This window comes from Dendronephthya gigantea, unplaced genomic scaffold (genome assembly GCF_004324835.1).
Source record: "Dendronephthya gigantea isolate DGI-Jeju-01 unplaced genomic scaffold, DenGig_1.0 000099F, whole genome shotgun sequence".
Classification (NCBI taxonomy): Eukaryota; Metazoa; Cnidaria; class Anthozoa; order Malacalcyonacea; family Nephtheidae; genus Dendronephthya; species Dendronephthya gigantea.
In genome coordinates this window covers 144,140-161,096 of record NW_021163109.1, presented here as the reverse complement: position 1 = coordinate 161,096, position 16,957 = coordinate 144,140, and the positions used below count along the sequence as shown (strand labels likewise).

Below are 16,957 nucleotides of genomic sequence, written 5' to 3'. Positions count from 1 at the left end.
ACATGCATAAAAAGAATTTTTAACTTCGACCAATAAATGTGAAAATAAGCCGTAACACTAAAACGAGGCTACCACTCCACGACCGGCAGCCTCGTTCTTGTGTTATAGCTTATTTTCACACTAATTTTGTCAAAATGAAAAAAAGTATTTTTCACGCATGCATGTTGAAGAAGATGTTTTGCATCTTTGCACGTTGCTCGTGGGAGTAAAACGCGATGGCCATCTCAGTTAACCCCAGCATAAGGCCATGCATCTCAAAACGATAATATTGTGACGTCACTATCGAAAGGTCTATTCCATAAGATTGGAAATTTATGCTTTACTACAATTTCAAACAGGTATCATACATGCAGCCACTGTACCTTCTGCATGCACGTGAACTACCTGTTCCCGTTATATAGGCTTATTCATGCCTTTATATAATAATTATGGCTTTCAGGCATGGTGTTAACCTTCTTGCAATATTTTAGTTTGTCCATCGTGATTTGGCAGCCAGAAATATCCTTCTTGCCGGTGAATTAGAAAACGTTGCAAAAATTTCTGATTTCGGTTTGGCGAGAGATATTGGAAGTGCTGAGGAATATATACGAAGCAATCAGGTATATGAACTATAATAGTAAAAGGACAATTTTACTGAAAAATAATTTTTTAATTGGCATGAATAATTTGTTAAATAATTGAATCTGATTATCAGAGACTTTATTTACAAGCTAAACTATAGGAAATATTGATTTATTTTCAAATTATTTTCCAATATAACGTGTATTTGATGAAACTCATATTCAAAATATTGAACAAACAAAAGAGTCTGGACAAAAATATTAAAAAAAAATAGAAAAAATTGCAAATGCTGAAATTCTATTCAGAACAGACATCATAGCGATGTTAAACAAGGCTCAGTGCATTTGTGAATGCCTGTTAATTAAAGCACCTCACGAGTTTTTTTTTGCCAACGATTTTATTGACATCGAAAAAAGTTGACATCGAAAATGCAACTTTGTTTTGCTTTGGAAACAGTACAACATTTCTCGATATAAAAGCACCTACTAAGGATTACTTACTTTATTTCATTTTATTAGAATCTTCTTCCTGTTAAATGGATGGCCTTGGAGAGCCTAATTCATGGTATATTTACAACAGCCAGCGATGTGTAAGTTGTTGCCTTAGTGATTATAGGTTTACTCCTTGGGGCAGGTTGAGGACTGGCCATAATACCATTACGTTTGTTCCTTGGGCTGGTAGAGACTGGACATAGTACGTTCAATTGCTCCTTATGCAGGTTAGAGACTGGTCATAATACGTTTGTTCCTTGGGCTGGTAGAGACTGCATGGACATAGTATACGTTTAATTGCTCCTTAGGTAGGTTAGAGACTGGCCGTAGTACGCGTTTGTTCCTTGGGCAGGTAGAAACTGAACATAGAACTTTTGTTCCTTCGCCAAGTTAGAGTCAGCTGGCTATTGTACTTTTGTTTCTTAGGCAGGTTAGAGACCGGCCATAGTACTGGGTTAGAGACTGGCTATTGTACTTTTGTTTCTTATTTGAAGCTCAATTTGGTCCTTCCTGTTTTTTTCCCAATTGCAGTATTGCACACCATTTATAATGACTATTCAAATAATAAATAAAAATCGTTACGCAAAGTCATATTCACAAACACAGAGAATGTTATGAATCTGACATACATCATTCTGAATTTATAGATGGAGTTTTGGCATCCTTCTTTATGAAATCGTGACTTTGGGTATGTGTTATTGTATGTACGAAGTTAATAAGTTGTTTGTATACTAAAACATATCAAGAATATTAAATGCTGGAAATCTATCTTAACTTTTAAGTCGTGATTCTTTAAAAAGATAAAATTCAATTGCGTTACACTCTTTTGGGGAAGGGTGTGTACCCTAGGTACGAGGTATATTGAGAGGTGAACGATATCTAGACTAACGCCCGTATTCTAAGAGCTCTCTCACACGGCTCATTTCCGTATAGCGGTGTTTCCACTCAAATAGGAACTTGATTTTCATGACAAAATTTCAATTTCACCTTAATGAGTGTGAGTGAGATTTTTGAATACAGGGTTTTGTAGTGGCTTTAAACGTTTCTTTTGAATTTGCAATTTTTTATTTTTCTCTTTTTATCAGCCGTAACGGGTCGTTCGTAAGTCACCATGAAAGGAATAAAAGCTATATTGCTATAAAATAAAACCATGAAATCAATGATAAAGAAAACGACTGCATCTGCAAATTTTCTCAATTTGCCATATTTTCAGGCGAAGAGCCGTACAAGGCGATGTCACCGTATAACATAATCAATCATGTCGGATCCGGATGCCGAATGCCAAAACCACCTCACTGCTCAATTGAAATGTAAGTCGCATATTCTGCTTGCTTTTGTCCATGCAGTTCCCGCATGAACTAGCTGTTTTAACACTTCAATGAAAGAAACATGCAAGAAATACATGAATTCGTATTATTAGCCTGGTACGCATTTGATAAAAACAAAAACAATATATTGAATTATTTAGTTTACTAAAGTTAATTGTCCCGAGACGTCTTATTAATTTCAATACAATTAAATCTTCTCTTCAGCATTTATTTGTGCCTTCTTCATTAAAAATTTATCTGTTTTTCTTCTCGTAATGGATCGCCGGTAACGCCGGTCCATAACAGAAAAGTGTCGGTCCGTTTCGGGAAAGTAATGGACCGCTGAAAATTCTTCCCAACCAATCAATGAGCTCGATTTCACCGGAAATGACGCTTGCCATATAATAAAACCTTTTAATGAACCGGTTTCTTTACTCAGATACGAAATAATGTCAAATTGTTGGAAGGTTAATGCGAAGAATCGACCATCCTTCTCTGAAATCCACCAACGTCTTCATGATTTGATGAGTAATGATGAGGTAAAGTGCTAGTTATGCTATCTTATACTTCGGTCCTGTCTGTTTGCAGTTTAGGATTATAAACTGAACCCTGAAGATTCTGTCTTCTCGCATGACTTCATTTTTAATTGCCGTTTGAAGACAAATATTAGAGTTTATTACGAAAGAGCTGAGCTCTTAATTAGACTTTTCCAAAAATTTTGAAAAACATATAATTTAGATCTGTCATCAATATGCGATTACATCACGACAATACTAATAGGTTTGAATGTGACATTTAGGTGTTTATCCTAACTCACATAACAGCTATCATGTTATAAAATATGTTTTGCGTCATCTTTTGCGTTTGAGTAAAGATTTTTTCATTCGTAGAAGTCTTACATCAATGTGAAGTCACTAAAGGATGGAAAGCTTTGTTTAACGATAAACCCAGCTGAGGTTGAGCTCAAGGATGAGAAAAATGATGATGTAACCGCTTGAAGAAACAGTTTCTATGAAATATGGCTGATAATTATGAGAATAATGTAGTTGTTCTCACGGTTTTTCTATAATCTCTTTTATATATGACAGCGATCCCATAGGCTTAGCATTTTGGTGAGTGAGACCTCAAAATCATAATCACGTTAGGAATTTTTATTCTCAGACGATATTTATCCTGTAAGGAATACTGGATAATTGGATTTAGCATTCTAACAACATCAAACAGCGAGTCAGTGGCGTAGGAAGCATCCAGAGATTAGCAAGACATTGCAGAGATTGGGCACCAGCTTCCAGGGGCACATTAGGTTAATAAAAAGGGCAGCTAATGCGGTTTAAATTTATTATCAACAAAAGTCGTTACTGTGAAACTAGCACATGTAAAGGCCCTGTTACACGGTGCAATTTTTCGTGCAACTTGCAATGCAATTCTTCTTTTGAAATATGTAAATTTGGCAAGTACCAATCTTCTTTCTTTATCACACTCCATGGTGTTTCTTACACTTACATTTTAAAGCCTCTTCACTAATTTACATCTCTTCAAAGTAGAATTGCATTGCAAGTTGAATTGCATTGCAAGTTGAGTCTTTTTGCGCAATAAAAACGACTTTATTTTGTGGATACTAGTTTCGATTTGATCATCTTCAGACTTCAGTGCACTTTACGACGATTTATTTACCTTCTGTTACCTTCTGTTCTATGGCACAGTTTTAAACACCTGTTCGCAGGCTAGGAAATATTGTCGGAGGGAACCGTCAGCTTTCGCCTTGCAATCGGAAATTCTTTTTAGCGGCAAAAATTTGAAACGAATAACAACGATTTTTGTCTGACAAAGAATATATATATGATTTTATCCTTTACTTTCGGGTAATTTTAAACACTAAGAAAGAAAATATATTGTGATCCATTTGTGATTTACGTATTAGAAACAGCACTCGTTCAGCTATTAAAGAAATCTCATTGTAAACGGTGAACGTAAGTATTAAAATTCTTCATTCTCGGTATTTATATTTTGTTTATAGTCGCGGCATATTAAATATACGATGCCCAGTGCTGATTCATAGATCATATATAATATATAACAGATAGAGAAATAGTGTATTTATGTAGTATAAAATACCACGAATATACATCTACGAAGTAACCTCAAATATATATACATGTAATTTCCTTTTGTAACTGGCACTTATATTAGTTATATATCTAGCAATAAAAATCTGGCTTACAAAATAATGTACCAGCTAGGCTTTTTATTACTGTGCTATAGCTCGGTGTTTGTTATATGCACTAAAACCTACTAAAGTTTTACAACCTGTAGACATTTCTGTGTTGTAAGCACAATTGGGCCTACTTATCATCATCAGAATTAAATTATTATGTGAATTTCACTGCCTGGCCTAAGCTCTGATTTCCAGACTTCAGCCAGGTCAAGGTGTCTGCCTAAACCATTTGATGCTGATCTGCATCCAGTTTCTAGCGCATTGTGATCAACATAAATTAAGTGTTTGTTCCCAAAATTACCTTTGGTATCTGAGCTGTGGCATCATCTTACTTGGATGGATCTAGTGTTGTTTTGTAGGCCTGTGGGGATGCAGCCTGCTGCCATCCATAGGTTGACATAGATTACCACCAGCTGTTTTTTTTGAAAAATTATGAAGTGAGAAAATAAATGTCTTATAATGACTGTCAAAAGTCTGGTACCTTGATTGTCAGAGCCATGGAAGTCTCTAGCTACTCCGCATGTAATTCCTAAAGTTTGAATTTATGCCCATATATTTACAATCCCCAGTAACCAAGTTTGTCTTAAAATATTAACCTACCAGTACAATGGTTGAACATCCTGTTCAACGTAAGCATGAGTGCATACAACCATCAATGTTCAAACCTGATCGAATTTTATAGGTATATTGTGTTCTTGTTTGAATTATAATCTCTTATGCAAGCAAGTAACAAACTTAGTTTACTATTCCATTCAAACATGCATGTCAGCATGGTTCGGTAGTTAAGAACCTACTAGTGCTGCATAACTATATTTAGTGGGGGAGTGCCTCTTGGAAAGAATAAAACCTTGTCACATATTTGGGAAGGGTAAGATAAAGGTAATAGGCCTCCATTCGAAAACATTTCCCATGGTAGTGCCTTAGCTAAGGCACACACAATCAGCTAGGGCTTCCACAACTTATTTGCACCTACCCTCATAGGAGGATGGCAATGCCAAAAGAGAGGGACAATGAATAACTTTTGAAAGGAATGCATAATACATCTATTAAAACAGAACCCTTGTGAAATGCTGCATGCCTAAAATAAGAAAATTACCAAGATTTAAAGTAATTCAAATGCTTGCAACTCTCTAAAATTAGTTGGCTTATACGATTGGTACTGATTGGGATAGAAAATTGATCAAACAACAGATCAGAATGATATATTAATAGATCCCATTGCTCACGGTATAGGTAAAAGTTCTATTAGTTTACTTATTTATGAATGGATCATGCAGTCAGCAGAACTAGTGCCCATTAATTTGTTGTGCAATATCATAATTATTCAGTTGTTAGAGCATGTTTCCTTTTTTATATAGTTCTGGTTAATTCACTTAATAAGTGGCATACAGTACATTTGATACTGTATGCCACAACTGCATGTGTGTGAGAACCTACTAAACCTTAATTATCATATTGTGATTGTAGGCTAGCTATACCACCTGACCTGAAATACAGAGTGAGGGATACAGACTTGGATCAAATCATTTAGTTAGCCAAGATCAAACTAAAGAAGAAGCTACCATTATGAATTCAAAAGCAAACGTAAGCAAGCATAAGTTTTTATTAAGGAAATCATAATTTATCCACTGTAATTGGCATAAATTTTCAAGGTTATTTTGTTTTATTAATCTAAGATAGGTGTCAAAAAACAGTTTTGAAATATTTATATGATGTTTATTTAAATCACATCAAATTTTGGCAAAATAAACGTTGGGGCTGGGCAGTTTGACCATATATGAATATTCTATAAGAAAAGCTGCTCAAATCTTGCTAGCTAGCTGGTTCCCCCCTCATAAAATAGATTTGGTAATTATTAAAATCAGACCTGTTGGACTGGTTTATGACTATATGCGTATAACTGACTGAATCTAGCATGAAAATTACAAAATCTCATGATCACCCTGGGCCTTAGGGCTTTTTAAGCTCGTAGATCAGAACCCGGCCTGCCTGTTAGTGTTAAGAATACCAACTGTTTGCTACAACTTCATACAATATAGTTCAGAATGATATAATATGATTAATCTCTGTGGAGCCAAGCTAGCACACAGAAAATATAATGTGTTCGAATGTGTTCGTTGTTGAAAGTGGTACCCTGCGCAGTTTAAATTTGATTAGACAGTCTGATTTGCTTTACTGCGTTTTTAGGCCAGCAGGAAGTTAAAACAACCCATCGCTGTAGTTCGTCGTGCAACCATGGCAACGTGCAGAGATGAAAGAAAGCCTCAAACTGTATGTTTTGTTACGAATCTCTAACTCGCACTAATCCGCGCATGCTGACTGGTATTTTTTTAAGCCCGGGCTTTATAACACCCAACATATCATTGACATTGCATGTATATACAGTATATTCAGTTTGTATTTGTACGCAAGACATATACAAACTGATTAATATATACCCACACCCCTCTCAGCTGCATACTTCCTGGTAGCATTCGTGGCTGTAGCTATAATTCCTGCATTCTTGGCCGAAGCCAGACTACAATTATCCTTTTTACAAATAAACCATGTTGTCTCAATTTTAGTCGGGAACTTTGAACTCACGAGCTAGCAGCATCAATAAACACACTGCAGCTTTGACCACCACTAAACGACCAGCTACAACAACACAACCGACTCAGCAGAAGAGCTTAAAACGACAAAATTCGAACACTGAAAACATGGCGGTAAGCATTATATTTATACTGTAGTTTTAAACATGTTTTGACAGCATTAGAATGTATATATAAATATATATATATAAATATATATATATATATATATATATGTATATATATGTAAATATATATAATATATATATTATATATATATATATATATATAATACATATATATATATAATATATATATATATATATATATATATATATATATATATATATATATATATATATATATATATATATATAGTACCGATATAATCCATACTGTAAACATAACATTTTATAATATAACATTCATAGTACGCGCGTGTTGATTGGTCGAGAAGCGTGTTTCTATTTAACAATAATATTAGACAACGAGTCCGAGTTGTCGATGAGCGAATAGGCAACGAAGACGAGTTGTCTAATTGTTTTAGTATACACCCTGTACCTAGATATATTAATTTCGAGAAAATAATCGATACACCGCAATTACACCGAAAAAAAATTCAATCAATTCAATTTTATACGGTCGCGCGAGCGAATTTTTCCCAAACGTTCACCATCACGAATAGACAATGGTCGGGTAGCCAATCAGAATGTAGGATTTGTAATAGACAATAGTCTGGTGTATACTAAAACTGTATAGAACACGGAATTTTTCCCGCTGAACTTGACAAGGAAGCGATGTAATGAGAATTTGTAATTGAATCGAATTATAATATTTGTACAAAATCTTTTTATTAAGTTATATTATAAAAGAAATAGAAAACATTTTTTCCTGTGTTTTTATACAGTCATGGGAACACTTGTGAAAGTCTCGAAATAACGTGGAAAACTCGCCCTACGAGCTCGTTTTCCCACTGATTATTTCCCGTTCTCCCAAACTCTCACGCTTGTTTCTATAAGAAACACGTAAAATACTTTGCTATTTCTTAAGTATAAAACAGCAATATAGAAAACTGGACACTTTCGTGTGCTACGCCGTACCTGTAAAGCAAACAAATGCTCTTCGCCCGCTCATACAGTATCCTTGCATGGTTCAAATGCCGTTTGGAGATCAAATTTCATATGCATTGATCATAATCATCGTTCTTCGTGGTTTTTTAAAAGACTTCACTATAAATAACGCTGACGATGTCTTTTTCGTCTTGTAAAATCTGTTTCTGTTTTCCCGTATATATTAATTTCCCGTAAAAAATTTGTCTGTGATCTTTTAGCCTGCTGCAAAAGTAAGAAAAGGAGAAACTGTAACCGTTGCAAACAAGAAAGGTACATAGTAATTTTAAACATATCTTAAATATTTTATTTGTGGTTTTAATATTCACCGTCCATAGGAACCAGAGAAATATGAATTAAGGGGGAACTAAAATTTTCGAAAAACGTGCTGACCCCTCCCCCCTTCTCTGTCAAAAAATCGTATATTATATTACGTAATATGTTTAAGAACAAGTTGAGATGAAAGGTAAATTCAAGACTCCTGTCTACTTTCTTCTTCACCCCCACCCTCGTCTTATACTTAGTTATTGGTCTCCTGTGATTCTTTAGATTAATATAAAGTTTTATTATGTTGGCTGCTTTTGTTCGCGGTCGATATGAAATAAAGTTTTTACGAAGAGTACTACTCTTCTAGAATCCAATTACAGTACGGTATTTTAATCTCAATTGAGCAAAACCATGAAACGAGCTACGGTAGCTAGGTTTTCATTCGTTGACTAGTTGATATATGGTTGTTTTACCCTAACGATAATGGGTAAAATAATTTATATGCATTTCAGATGGCAGTTTTGATCAGCAGTTTCAATGAATTCGTTTTAATTAACAGCATCGCATGCACTGTGAAGTATTCACATTGTGATATCTTATTTCATGACCTTAAGGTGCTCCAAAAAGAGCAGCATGGGATTACAAGGGTCGGATGGAAGATATGGAAGAATATATGACAACATTGAAGAGCATACAACAGGAAAGTATTCAGAGAATAGAGACCCTGGAATCACAAAAAGATCAACTTCAAGGAAACGTCGTTCTCAAGGAAAAGGAAAAAGAGGAGGTTAGATATATTGTAATGCTCCACGTGTCTCATTCAAACTCGTTATTATAGGAAAAGAAACCTTGCTGTTTACCAGGGGCCGGTTGTATCAAGCCCGTTTTGCTTAAACGGTGGTTAAGTTTAACATAGAAAGAAAGTCTATCGTTTTATTCAACAAGCAAACTAAATGTTTTTAACCTCAATACAAAGATATTGTTTACAACTATACATATTCAGTGCATAATACTCAAGTTGACTCATTCAAGACAGATCATGTAAGAGTGTTATTTAATTTTCACTTATCCACCGTTTAAGCTAAACAGACTGGATACAACCGGCCCCTTTTTGTTTTCGCCATGATTTCATCAGCGAAACCAATACGAAACAACAAAGGGGGATTTCGTTTTAGACCAATCAGCAAGTTTGATTACATTTTCAGTAACCCAATCAGAATGCATAAATTTCTACTACTTCTGGTAAAAAAAATCAACTGCATGTATTTTTATTCCACTGAACCAACTTATCATTGCGCATCTGTTCCATGCAGGCATCGGCGCTAAGCAAAGAACTGCAGTCTCGTCTGGAAGAGAAGTCACTGGTGGAGCGAGAATTACGTGAAGAATTGGGAAGAGAACGAGAAGAGAAGGATCGCGTCGAGCGGGAAAACGAGGAATATAAGTTTGAATCAGAACTGGCGAAGAACGAGATTAAAACATTAAAGCAAAGATTATCAACTATGACTACAGAAATTTTGACTGTCAACACGGAATTAGAGGCAACAAAGGTAAGAAGCATTGGCAATAAACGCGAGCGTTTTGTACATTCATACTTGCATGTTTAGGAACTCGTACAACAACGTACATGCACTGCATCGAATTTAGGTTCTTATAGCTATAAACTATAAACAGCTATAAAGTATAAACAGCTATAAACTATAAACAGCTGTAAACTATAAAGAGAGTTACATTAGGAATTCATTCACGGTGGAGTATTACAATTAATCATCTCCACCGTGAAGATTAATTTCAAACAACACAACGCCCTATAACGTATGTAGTAAATTGCAAGCTGCACTGATGAAGGTCTGTGTTGATGAAGGAGGCCAGCCAGTCCTCTCTGGGATTCATAACCTGGTCTGATTTGCGCTTGGGAACAGTTTGTGCAGATAGTCTGTATCTTACCCACCGTAAGATTCAAGTTTGTTTGAATGGTTTATTCTTCGTTTATTGTGATAATTATAATCCATGGAACCTCCTATTTTTAGGTTTCTTTTAAGAAAGCAAACGATGAGATTGAGCGCCAGTCAGTTTTGATATCTGAGCTTCAAAATACCGTCAAATCCCGTGAGGAAACTATTGAGGAGTTAGAATGCAAGCTGAGAGAAGAAGAAACAACACGACGAAAGCTCCATAACGCTGTCCAGGAATTGAAGGGAAATATTCGTGTGTTCTGCAGAGTAAGACCAAGTTTACCAACCGAGGCTGACGTTCCGCTGACGAAGATGGAGTTTGAGAATGATACAAACGTTGTTTTGTGTCAAACAAATGGAAGTGAGGTAAAGAGGAATATAATTTTTAACCTAATGGTGACATTTTTTTTAATGGACGCCTCCAGAAGAAACTTCTTTACTTGATACCACTAAGCTATATTTAAAGGTTTTTCAAAAGTTTTTAAACTGAAATGAAAAGTTAAAAGACTATATTCTCACTTTTTAATTTAGTCCATAAGTGGCACGAAGCGTCAAGCCAGCAACCTTCCATTCAACTTTGACAAAGTATTTCCTCCAGTGTCCTCTCAGGAAACGGTATTTTCGGAAATATCCCAGTTGGTGCAGAGCGTGCTTGACGGTTACAATGTTTGTATCTTCGCCTACGGGCAGACTGGCTCGGGCAAAACGTTCACAATGGAGGGAGATTTAAGCGAGAGAGAGACTTGGGGAATGATACCTAGAGCCATGGAGCAAGTGTTTTATACTTGTGAAAATTTGGAGAGCAAAGGATGGAAGGTAAAAAAATGACTAAGCAAAACAATTTGTTTTTCTAGAAATAAATTTTGCACATATACACAGTAAATTAACGTTCTTTTTTATACCCTTAGTACGATATGAAGGCGTCATTTCTCGAGATATACAACGAGACGATACGTGATCTGCTTGCCACAGGTGACCCGAACGTAAAACACGAAATCAAGCAAGTTGTGACAAACACCGGAAAGCAGGCGAACGATGTTGACGTCACTAACTTGAAAACGGTTACGGTGAAGTCTCCGAACCAGGTAGGTTGGGAGCTTGCTGCGTATTATGACTTTAATTGGTGCATGCATGGCTTTACATTATAAATGGAATGGGAGCAGCCCGATAGATCATGTCTTTCATCGTTTAAGATGTGTGGAGAATTTATTGAAAACCAGAAAGGGTTCTAGTACGTGCATGTATCCACAAATATACACAAAGGCAACAGTCGCAATTCGACAACTACGTGATAACACATTGTATGCAAGTATTAAAAAAATGTATCGCCATTTTGACTCCACTGACGTTGTTACATAATATCACATGCAACCAGTTATAATAATCTGACGTCGTGATATCAAAGTATCGAAAAATTCAGATGGGTTCGTTTCAAGTTGTCTCGAGCAAGTCATTTTTGTCATGTTCCGTATTATTCCGAATGTATTTAATGTCTCCGTGTTGAGATCTGTTATTTGATATGTTGACTGCCATATATACTATGGCCCTTTCAATTCAAAATAATTTACGACCATTTTGGCCGCCTAAAGGAAAGCGCCCTGTGATTCACGTTCAAATGAAGACTAGGTCAAAATACTTAAGACTATTTTCCTTGACCACTCTGATTGCTAACATATTGTTGGTTATCTTATCACACTGACGACTCTGAGCATCAATCTAGTGAAGCAATAAAAAGATTACTTTCTAAAACAGACCAAACCTTGGCAACATTTTATCACGAATATGGACAAGTTAAACCATTCCGGGGCAGTTTTGAAATCAGTCTTTGTTCTGACGATGGTTCAAGTCCATCAATGGTGCTATGTAAATTAATTTTCTAGGTATCAAGTCTTCTGCACAAGGCATACGAGAACCGCGCCGTTGCGGCGACGAACTGCAATGAGCGCTCCTCCAGAAGCCATTCCGTGTTTCGGCTCAAATTAACTGGAAACAATGATATTACGGGAGAGCAATGTCAAGGTAATTATATTAGAGAAAACTATTATAAATTATATCTGGAAAAGCTACGTAGCAAATTGCAATAGTGCCAAGTAAAAAAAAATAACCATCCCGAGTAAACTTCTCAAGATGTTTTTTGTTCGGTTCTTTCCATGTTTCTACACCTTTTGCATTGTATACTAATCATCATGCTGTCAATAATGAATGTTGATATTAATAACATTTTAGGTACCCTGAGTCTTGTGGATCTGGCTGGATCCGAGCGTTTGAGTCAATCTGGGTCGACTGGGGCGAGATTGAAAGAAACTCAAAATATCAACAAGAGTTTGTCTAATCTGGGTATTGTGTTCAATGCTTTGGCAAACAAGGTATATGATCACTTACTTTGTACAATACTTGCTACTAGTACTAGAAGGTTAGGTATCAAGGCCAATATTATGACAGCCCAGGACGTCTGTATATAATAAGGTATAAAAATTTGAACCGCTTCATTCCTGGGTGATCTCATGCATGGTCAAGTCTTTAATTTATACGTTTACAAAAATAAACTTTATTAATTTGAGTTTCGTCCGTCTTCTTTCAGGATTCCCATGTGCCATACAGAAATTCTAAACTGACCTATTTACTTCAAAATTCGATTGGTGGAAACAGTAAGAGGTGAGTTTACAATCTATTCTTGAAGCTTCGTCTTAAATTTATATTTATTGGAAACGATTTTAACTTAGTTTTGAAGATTCGATTTTTTGTTATGCCAAAGGGTAAAGAATTTTTTAACATTGATATAAACAAACAACTGCATGCCCCCAGATCTATAGATAATAATTGCTTTTCCTGAAATATATCGAGTCTCAGTATTAGATTCTCTGCCATCTATCTTTATAAATGCCTTATGGAAGTGTTCTTATGAAGCAAAATTGAGTGATATCTTAAATTTCTTTGTAGTCTAATGTTTGTCAATATCTCTCCTCGTGAAGATTCTCTACAAGAGACTCTCAGCTCACTTCGTTTTGCGACCAAGGTAAACAAATATGATAAGAAACTTTCAACTGTGTCAAGGAAACACTTGACAACGAAGACGACATGAATGTTTTCAGGGGTTGAGGTACTCAGATTCTGGTCTACGAGTAGCTTTATTTAATGGACGACTTGCGCTTTAAACTAATTTCTTACCTCGGCGATAAAAAGGACATTTTCTAAAAGAGCTTACTAAAATAAGTAAAACTGCCAAGTTTGACTGCGAATTGTTGTAAAATACGGAAAATATAGCCATGCGAAGTTGTCGATTTTTGTATACTTTTGTATTACGACCGGAAGTTTGTAACTAAATTAGTTACACATTTCCGCACGTAATACAAAAGTATACAAAATATGCCAACTTCGCATGGCTATATTTTTCGTATTTTACAAAATTTCGCAGCTAAACTTGGCAGTTTTACTAATTTAAATAAGATCTTTCTAGCTGGGGTGATTCATTTTCCTCTAGTTACTTCGATCAAAAGTTAGTCTAAAGCGCAAGTCGTCCATTCCTTTAGTGAATTTCCATCATGGTCGGGCTGTTCCTTGACAATCATATCCAGTAGACCTCAGCTCCTTGAGGCAAGCATATCGATTTGCGTCATAAAAACATGTAAAAAACAAGAAATTCCATCAAATAAAATAAGCTTGCCTGTAGACCATTAACGAATTAAGAGAGTTTCCTCTGAAACACTATCCTTAATATTTGGTGGATATATCCAACTTCAAATTCGAGCCACATTTCGGATCTCGTATAAATCAGATATCGTTTTCGGTAACGCGCCGGTAAATCGCTTTTACATAGTAACTGATGGGTTTCCGGAATTCTCGCGACCCTTTTTCATGCGTGGATCACGCAATCTTTCATGAAAAACCATTTGATACATTGCGTATTCCTTTATTATCTTTTTTAACGTAGTGGTATTCTTTATTGAAAATATTTCTAAGTAATATATTGACATTCTATGATACTGTATGTTAATTTGCATTCGAACTATCTTGAAAACATTACAGTGTAGCCGCCGGCTACATTTGTGTATATCAATGGTTTGGCATGGTGTTTCTGTTTCTTTCAGGTCAACACATGCAACATTGGCACCGCTCAAAAAGTCAAAAGGAATTAAAGACGCGACTCAAAATGACATTGAAATATATAAGTTTTATCATTTTAGAATAATAAGTGAACATGTATATAGCAGGAGTACTCTGTCCTAAGTACCTTTGTGCAGTTTTGACTAAAGCTGTAATATTTTTGTAAATATTTTGCGATTCTCAAAACTTGCACCATAAGAAATATTAACTCGCGGTGTTATTACATTCGGGTCCCGATCTTTTGTGTTGGATGCTAAATTCGATAACATGCATGCATTAAGAGCATGCAGAGATGAATTTTCGATTCATAAAGCAACTGCAAAATCTAATGTCCCTCTTTTTTGGAACATTTGTAATGATTGCACTGGCCTGTTTTTCAGTCTATCGCAACATACTCTTAATGTTGGATCAAACTCGACTTTACAATTCGACCCAATTTCCCTCTATGCATGACGTTATATCTGCCGCTATGTTAGCTATATACAATAATATATGGCATGAAAGAACAGTCGAAACTATCAATTATATAGATGCGCGTGCTGTCTAATGGAGCTGTGTGCGCCGTTATCATTGAAATACATATACATTCTCCTGTTGATCTCCATGTACTTATTATATAAGTGACTCCCAACTCCCCTTCATGTAGTTGATAAAGCAACACGAATGTGCCACTTCTAAAACTGCATGGACGTTTTGAGTCAAAGCAAATTTGGGCGATTTCCAAATCAATCTGCCATTCGAAGGGACCCGATCTTTATAATCTTGCTTTAAATTTGTAAAAAAGAATGGCAACTAAACAGATATATAGTATTCTTTTTGGATTTATAGTCTTTAACCAAAACAATTACATTTTTATTGATATTATCGAAAAGCAGTACTGAATTGGCTTCATAGTAGATTTGCTGCTCAGAAGTGAATTAATTGGATCCAACAAAATTGGATCGTGTGAACCGACGTTAAACGAATGTGGTCCTTGTTAGGAATTTGTGATCAATGCATGACGTATTAACTGGACAGGTTCTTGTAATTCAGATAATTACTATATAAGTATACATACATGCATGAACCAGTCTTGTGCCACATACAAACCAGTTTTATATATATGTATACGTGCAAAAGAATTGCAAAATTAGCTATCAATCTGGGTGACCCAAAATTTATACGCTCCTTTGAAATCAAGCTCTTTTGTGTTATCAGAAACTTGATTTAAAACCTGGTTCTTCTTGGGCCACTTTTTACATGTAGGATGTACCAAAAAACATACTAGACTTTGACATTCATATAAACAATATTGGCTTATTGCCTTGTTAAGTTATTATTGTATCCTTTAGCTCAAACGGTGGATAAAGTAACACTCTTAGCTACATCTCTCTTGAATGAGCCAACTTCAATATTATGCACTGAACATGTAGTTGTAAACAGTATCTTTGTATTATAAAGGTAAAAAACATTTAGTTCGCTTGTTGAATAAAACGATAGACTGCTTTCTATTGAGCTTAACTACCGTTTAATCTATAAACGCGGGCTTCATACAACGGGCCCCCGGACCGGTGTTTCCAAATGCGTTTAGCCTTAACATATGTAATTCATCAGAAATATTCTGATGTTAAACGCCTTTCGAACAACTGGCTTCAGGGCCGGTTCTATGAAAGCTGGATAACCTTTTTTTTATCTTTAATAATTATTGGCTCCATGGAAGGATAAAATCGGTTGAAAATCACTATACGGTAGATAAGGCTATATACCCGGTTTTCATACAACCGGTCAGAGCCATTATGATTAAATTTAAGCTCGAAGCTAGTGTTTAGCCAATCCTATGATAAGTATATGATTCTTTATAGCATAACTGAATCTTAAAGCTAGCGTATATTTGAGAAACCCTACTGAAAATGGAAAGAGCGTTTATGTAACTCTTAGATGTTAGATAATACAAATTTTTGAAGCGTTTAAAATTTTGTATATGTGCACACTACTGATGCATATGAAAAATGCGTTGGTATATAATTGAAAATAAACGAAATAACTTAAATTATTGCATACCACTTGTCAGATTTTGGTGTTCGTAGCATTTCGTTGGTCAAAAGCGAATCACACGAGAGTGACGAAATTTTGATGTCGCCAGCGCGAGCGCCAGCAGAATAGATATCGTGTTATCTCATGGGAAATAACAACTTTAATCACGTGCGGCGCACCTGGACGTGCGACCTTTAGACTGTTCATCCATTTGAAATTATGTCTTTTATGAATAGATATTTTGTTGTTTACCTTGTAGCTTCAGGTTTTTCTTTGACAAGTGGTATATAATAAAAAAACGCATTTACTGAGAACTCAGAAAACATTATGTTTTGTGGACCCTCGACCATCGATATTTCACTCGG

The 16,957-nt window shown here is 35.6% G+C and overlaps 2 protein-coding genes across 2 annotated transcripts in view; both read left to right on the top strand.

Annotated features, from left to right (window-relative positions):
* Positions 1 to 3,751, top strand: part of LOC114534347 (tyrosine-protein kinase receptor Tie-1-like) — a 106,956-nt gene extending 103,205 nt beyond the window's left edge. The window contains exons 13-18 of the mRNA XM_028555783.1: positions 471 to 599; positions 1,080 to 1,150; positions 1,700 to 1,740; positions 2,266 to 2,362; positions 2,799 to 2,898; positions 3,250 to 3,751. Of these exons, the coding sequence (XP_028411584.1) occupies positions 471 to 599; positions 1,080 to 1,150; positions 1,700 to 1,740; positions 2,266 to 2,362; positions 2,799 to 2,898; positions 3,250 to 3,357 (546 nt within the window). The 3' untranslated portion in view covers positions 3,358 to 3,751. The remainder of the gene's footprint in view (positions 1 to 470; positions 600 to 1,079; positions 1,151 to 1,699; positions 1,741 to 2,265; positions 2,363 to 2,798; positions 2,899 to 3,249) is intronic.
* A 2,296-nt stretch (positions 3,752 to 6,047) lies between these two features.
* On the top strand, positions 6,048 to 15,318 carry LOC114534356 (carboxy-terminal kinesin 2-like). Its single transcript, XM_028555794.1, has 14 exons — positions 6,048 to 6,158; positions 6,762 to 6,845; positions 7,139 to 7,279; positions 8,475 to 8,526; positions 9,135 to 9,307; positions 9,834 to 10,070; positions 10,551 to 10,841; positions 11,007 to 11,291; positions 11,384 to 11,560; positions 12,356 to 12,494; positions 12,702 to 12,841; positions 13,057 to 13,130; positions 13,416 to 13,491; positions 14,564 to 15,318. The coding sequence occupies exons 1-14, from the start codon at positions 6,141 to 6,143 to the stop codon at positions 14,609 to 14,611; spliced, it is 1,935 nt and encodes a 644-aa protein (XP_028411595.1). The 5' UTR covers positions 6,048 to 6,140; the 3' UTR covers positions 14,612 to 15,318.
* The last annotated feature ends 1,639 nt before the right edge of the window (positions 15,319 to 16,957 follow it).

Coding starts and splice junctions, on each gene's coding strand:
- LOC114534356 (XM_028555794.1), top strand. Junction 7,280..8,474: donor CGAACACTGAAAACATGGCG/GTAAGCATTATA, acceptor GTGATCTTTTAG/CCTGCTGCAAAAGTAAGAAA. Junction 13,131..13,415: donor ATTGGTGGAAACAGTAAGAG/GTGAGTTTACAA, acceptor ATTTCTTTGTAG/TCTAATGTTTGTCAATATCT.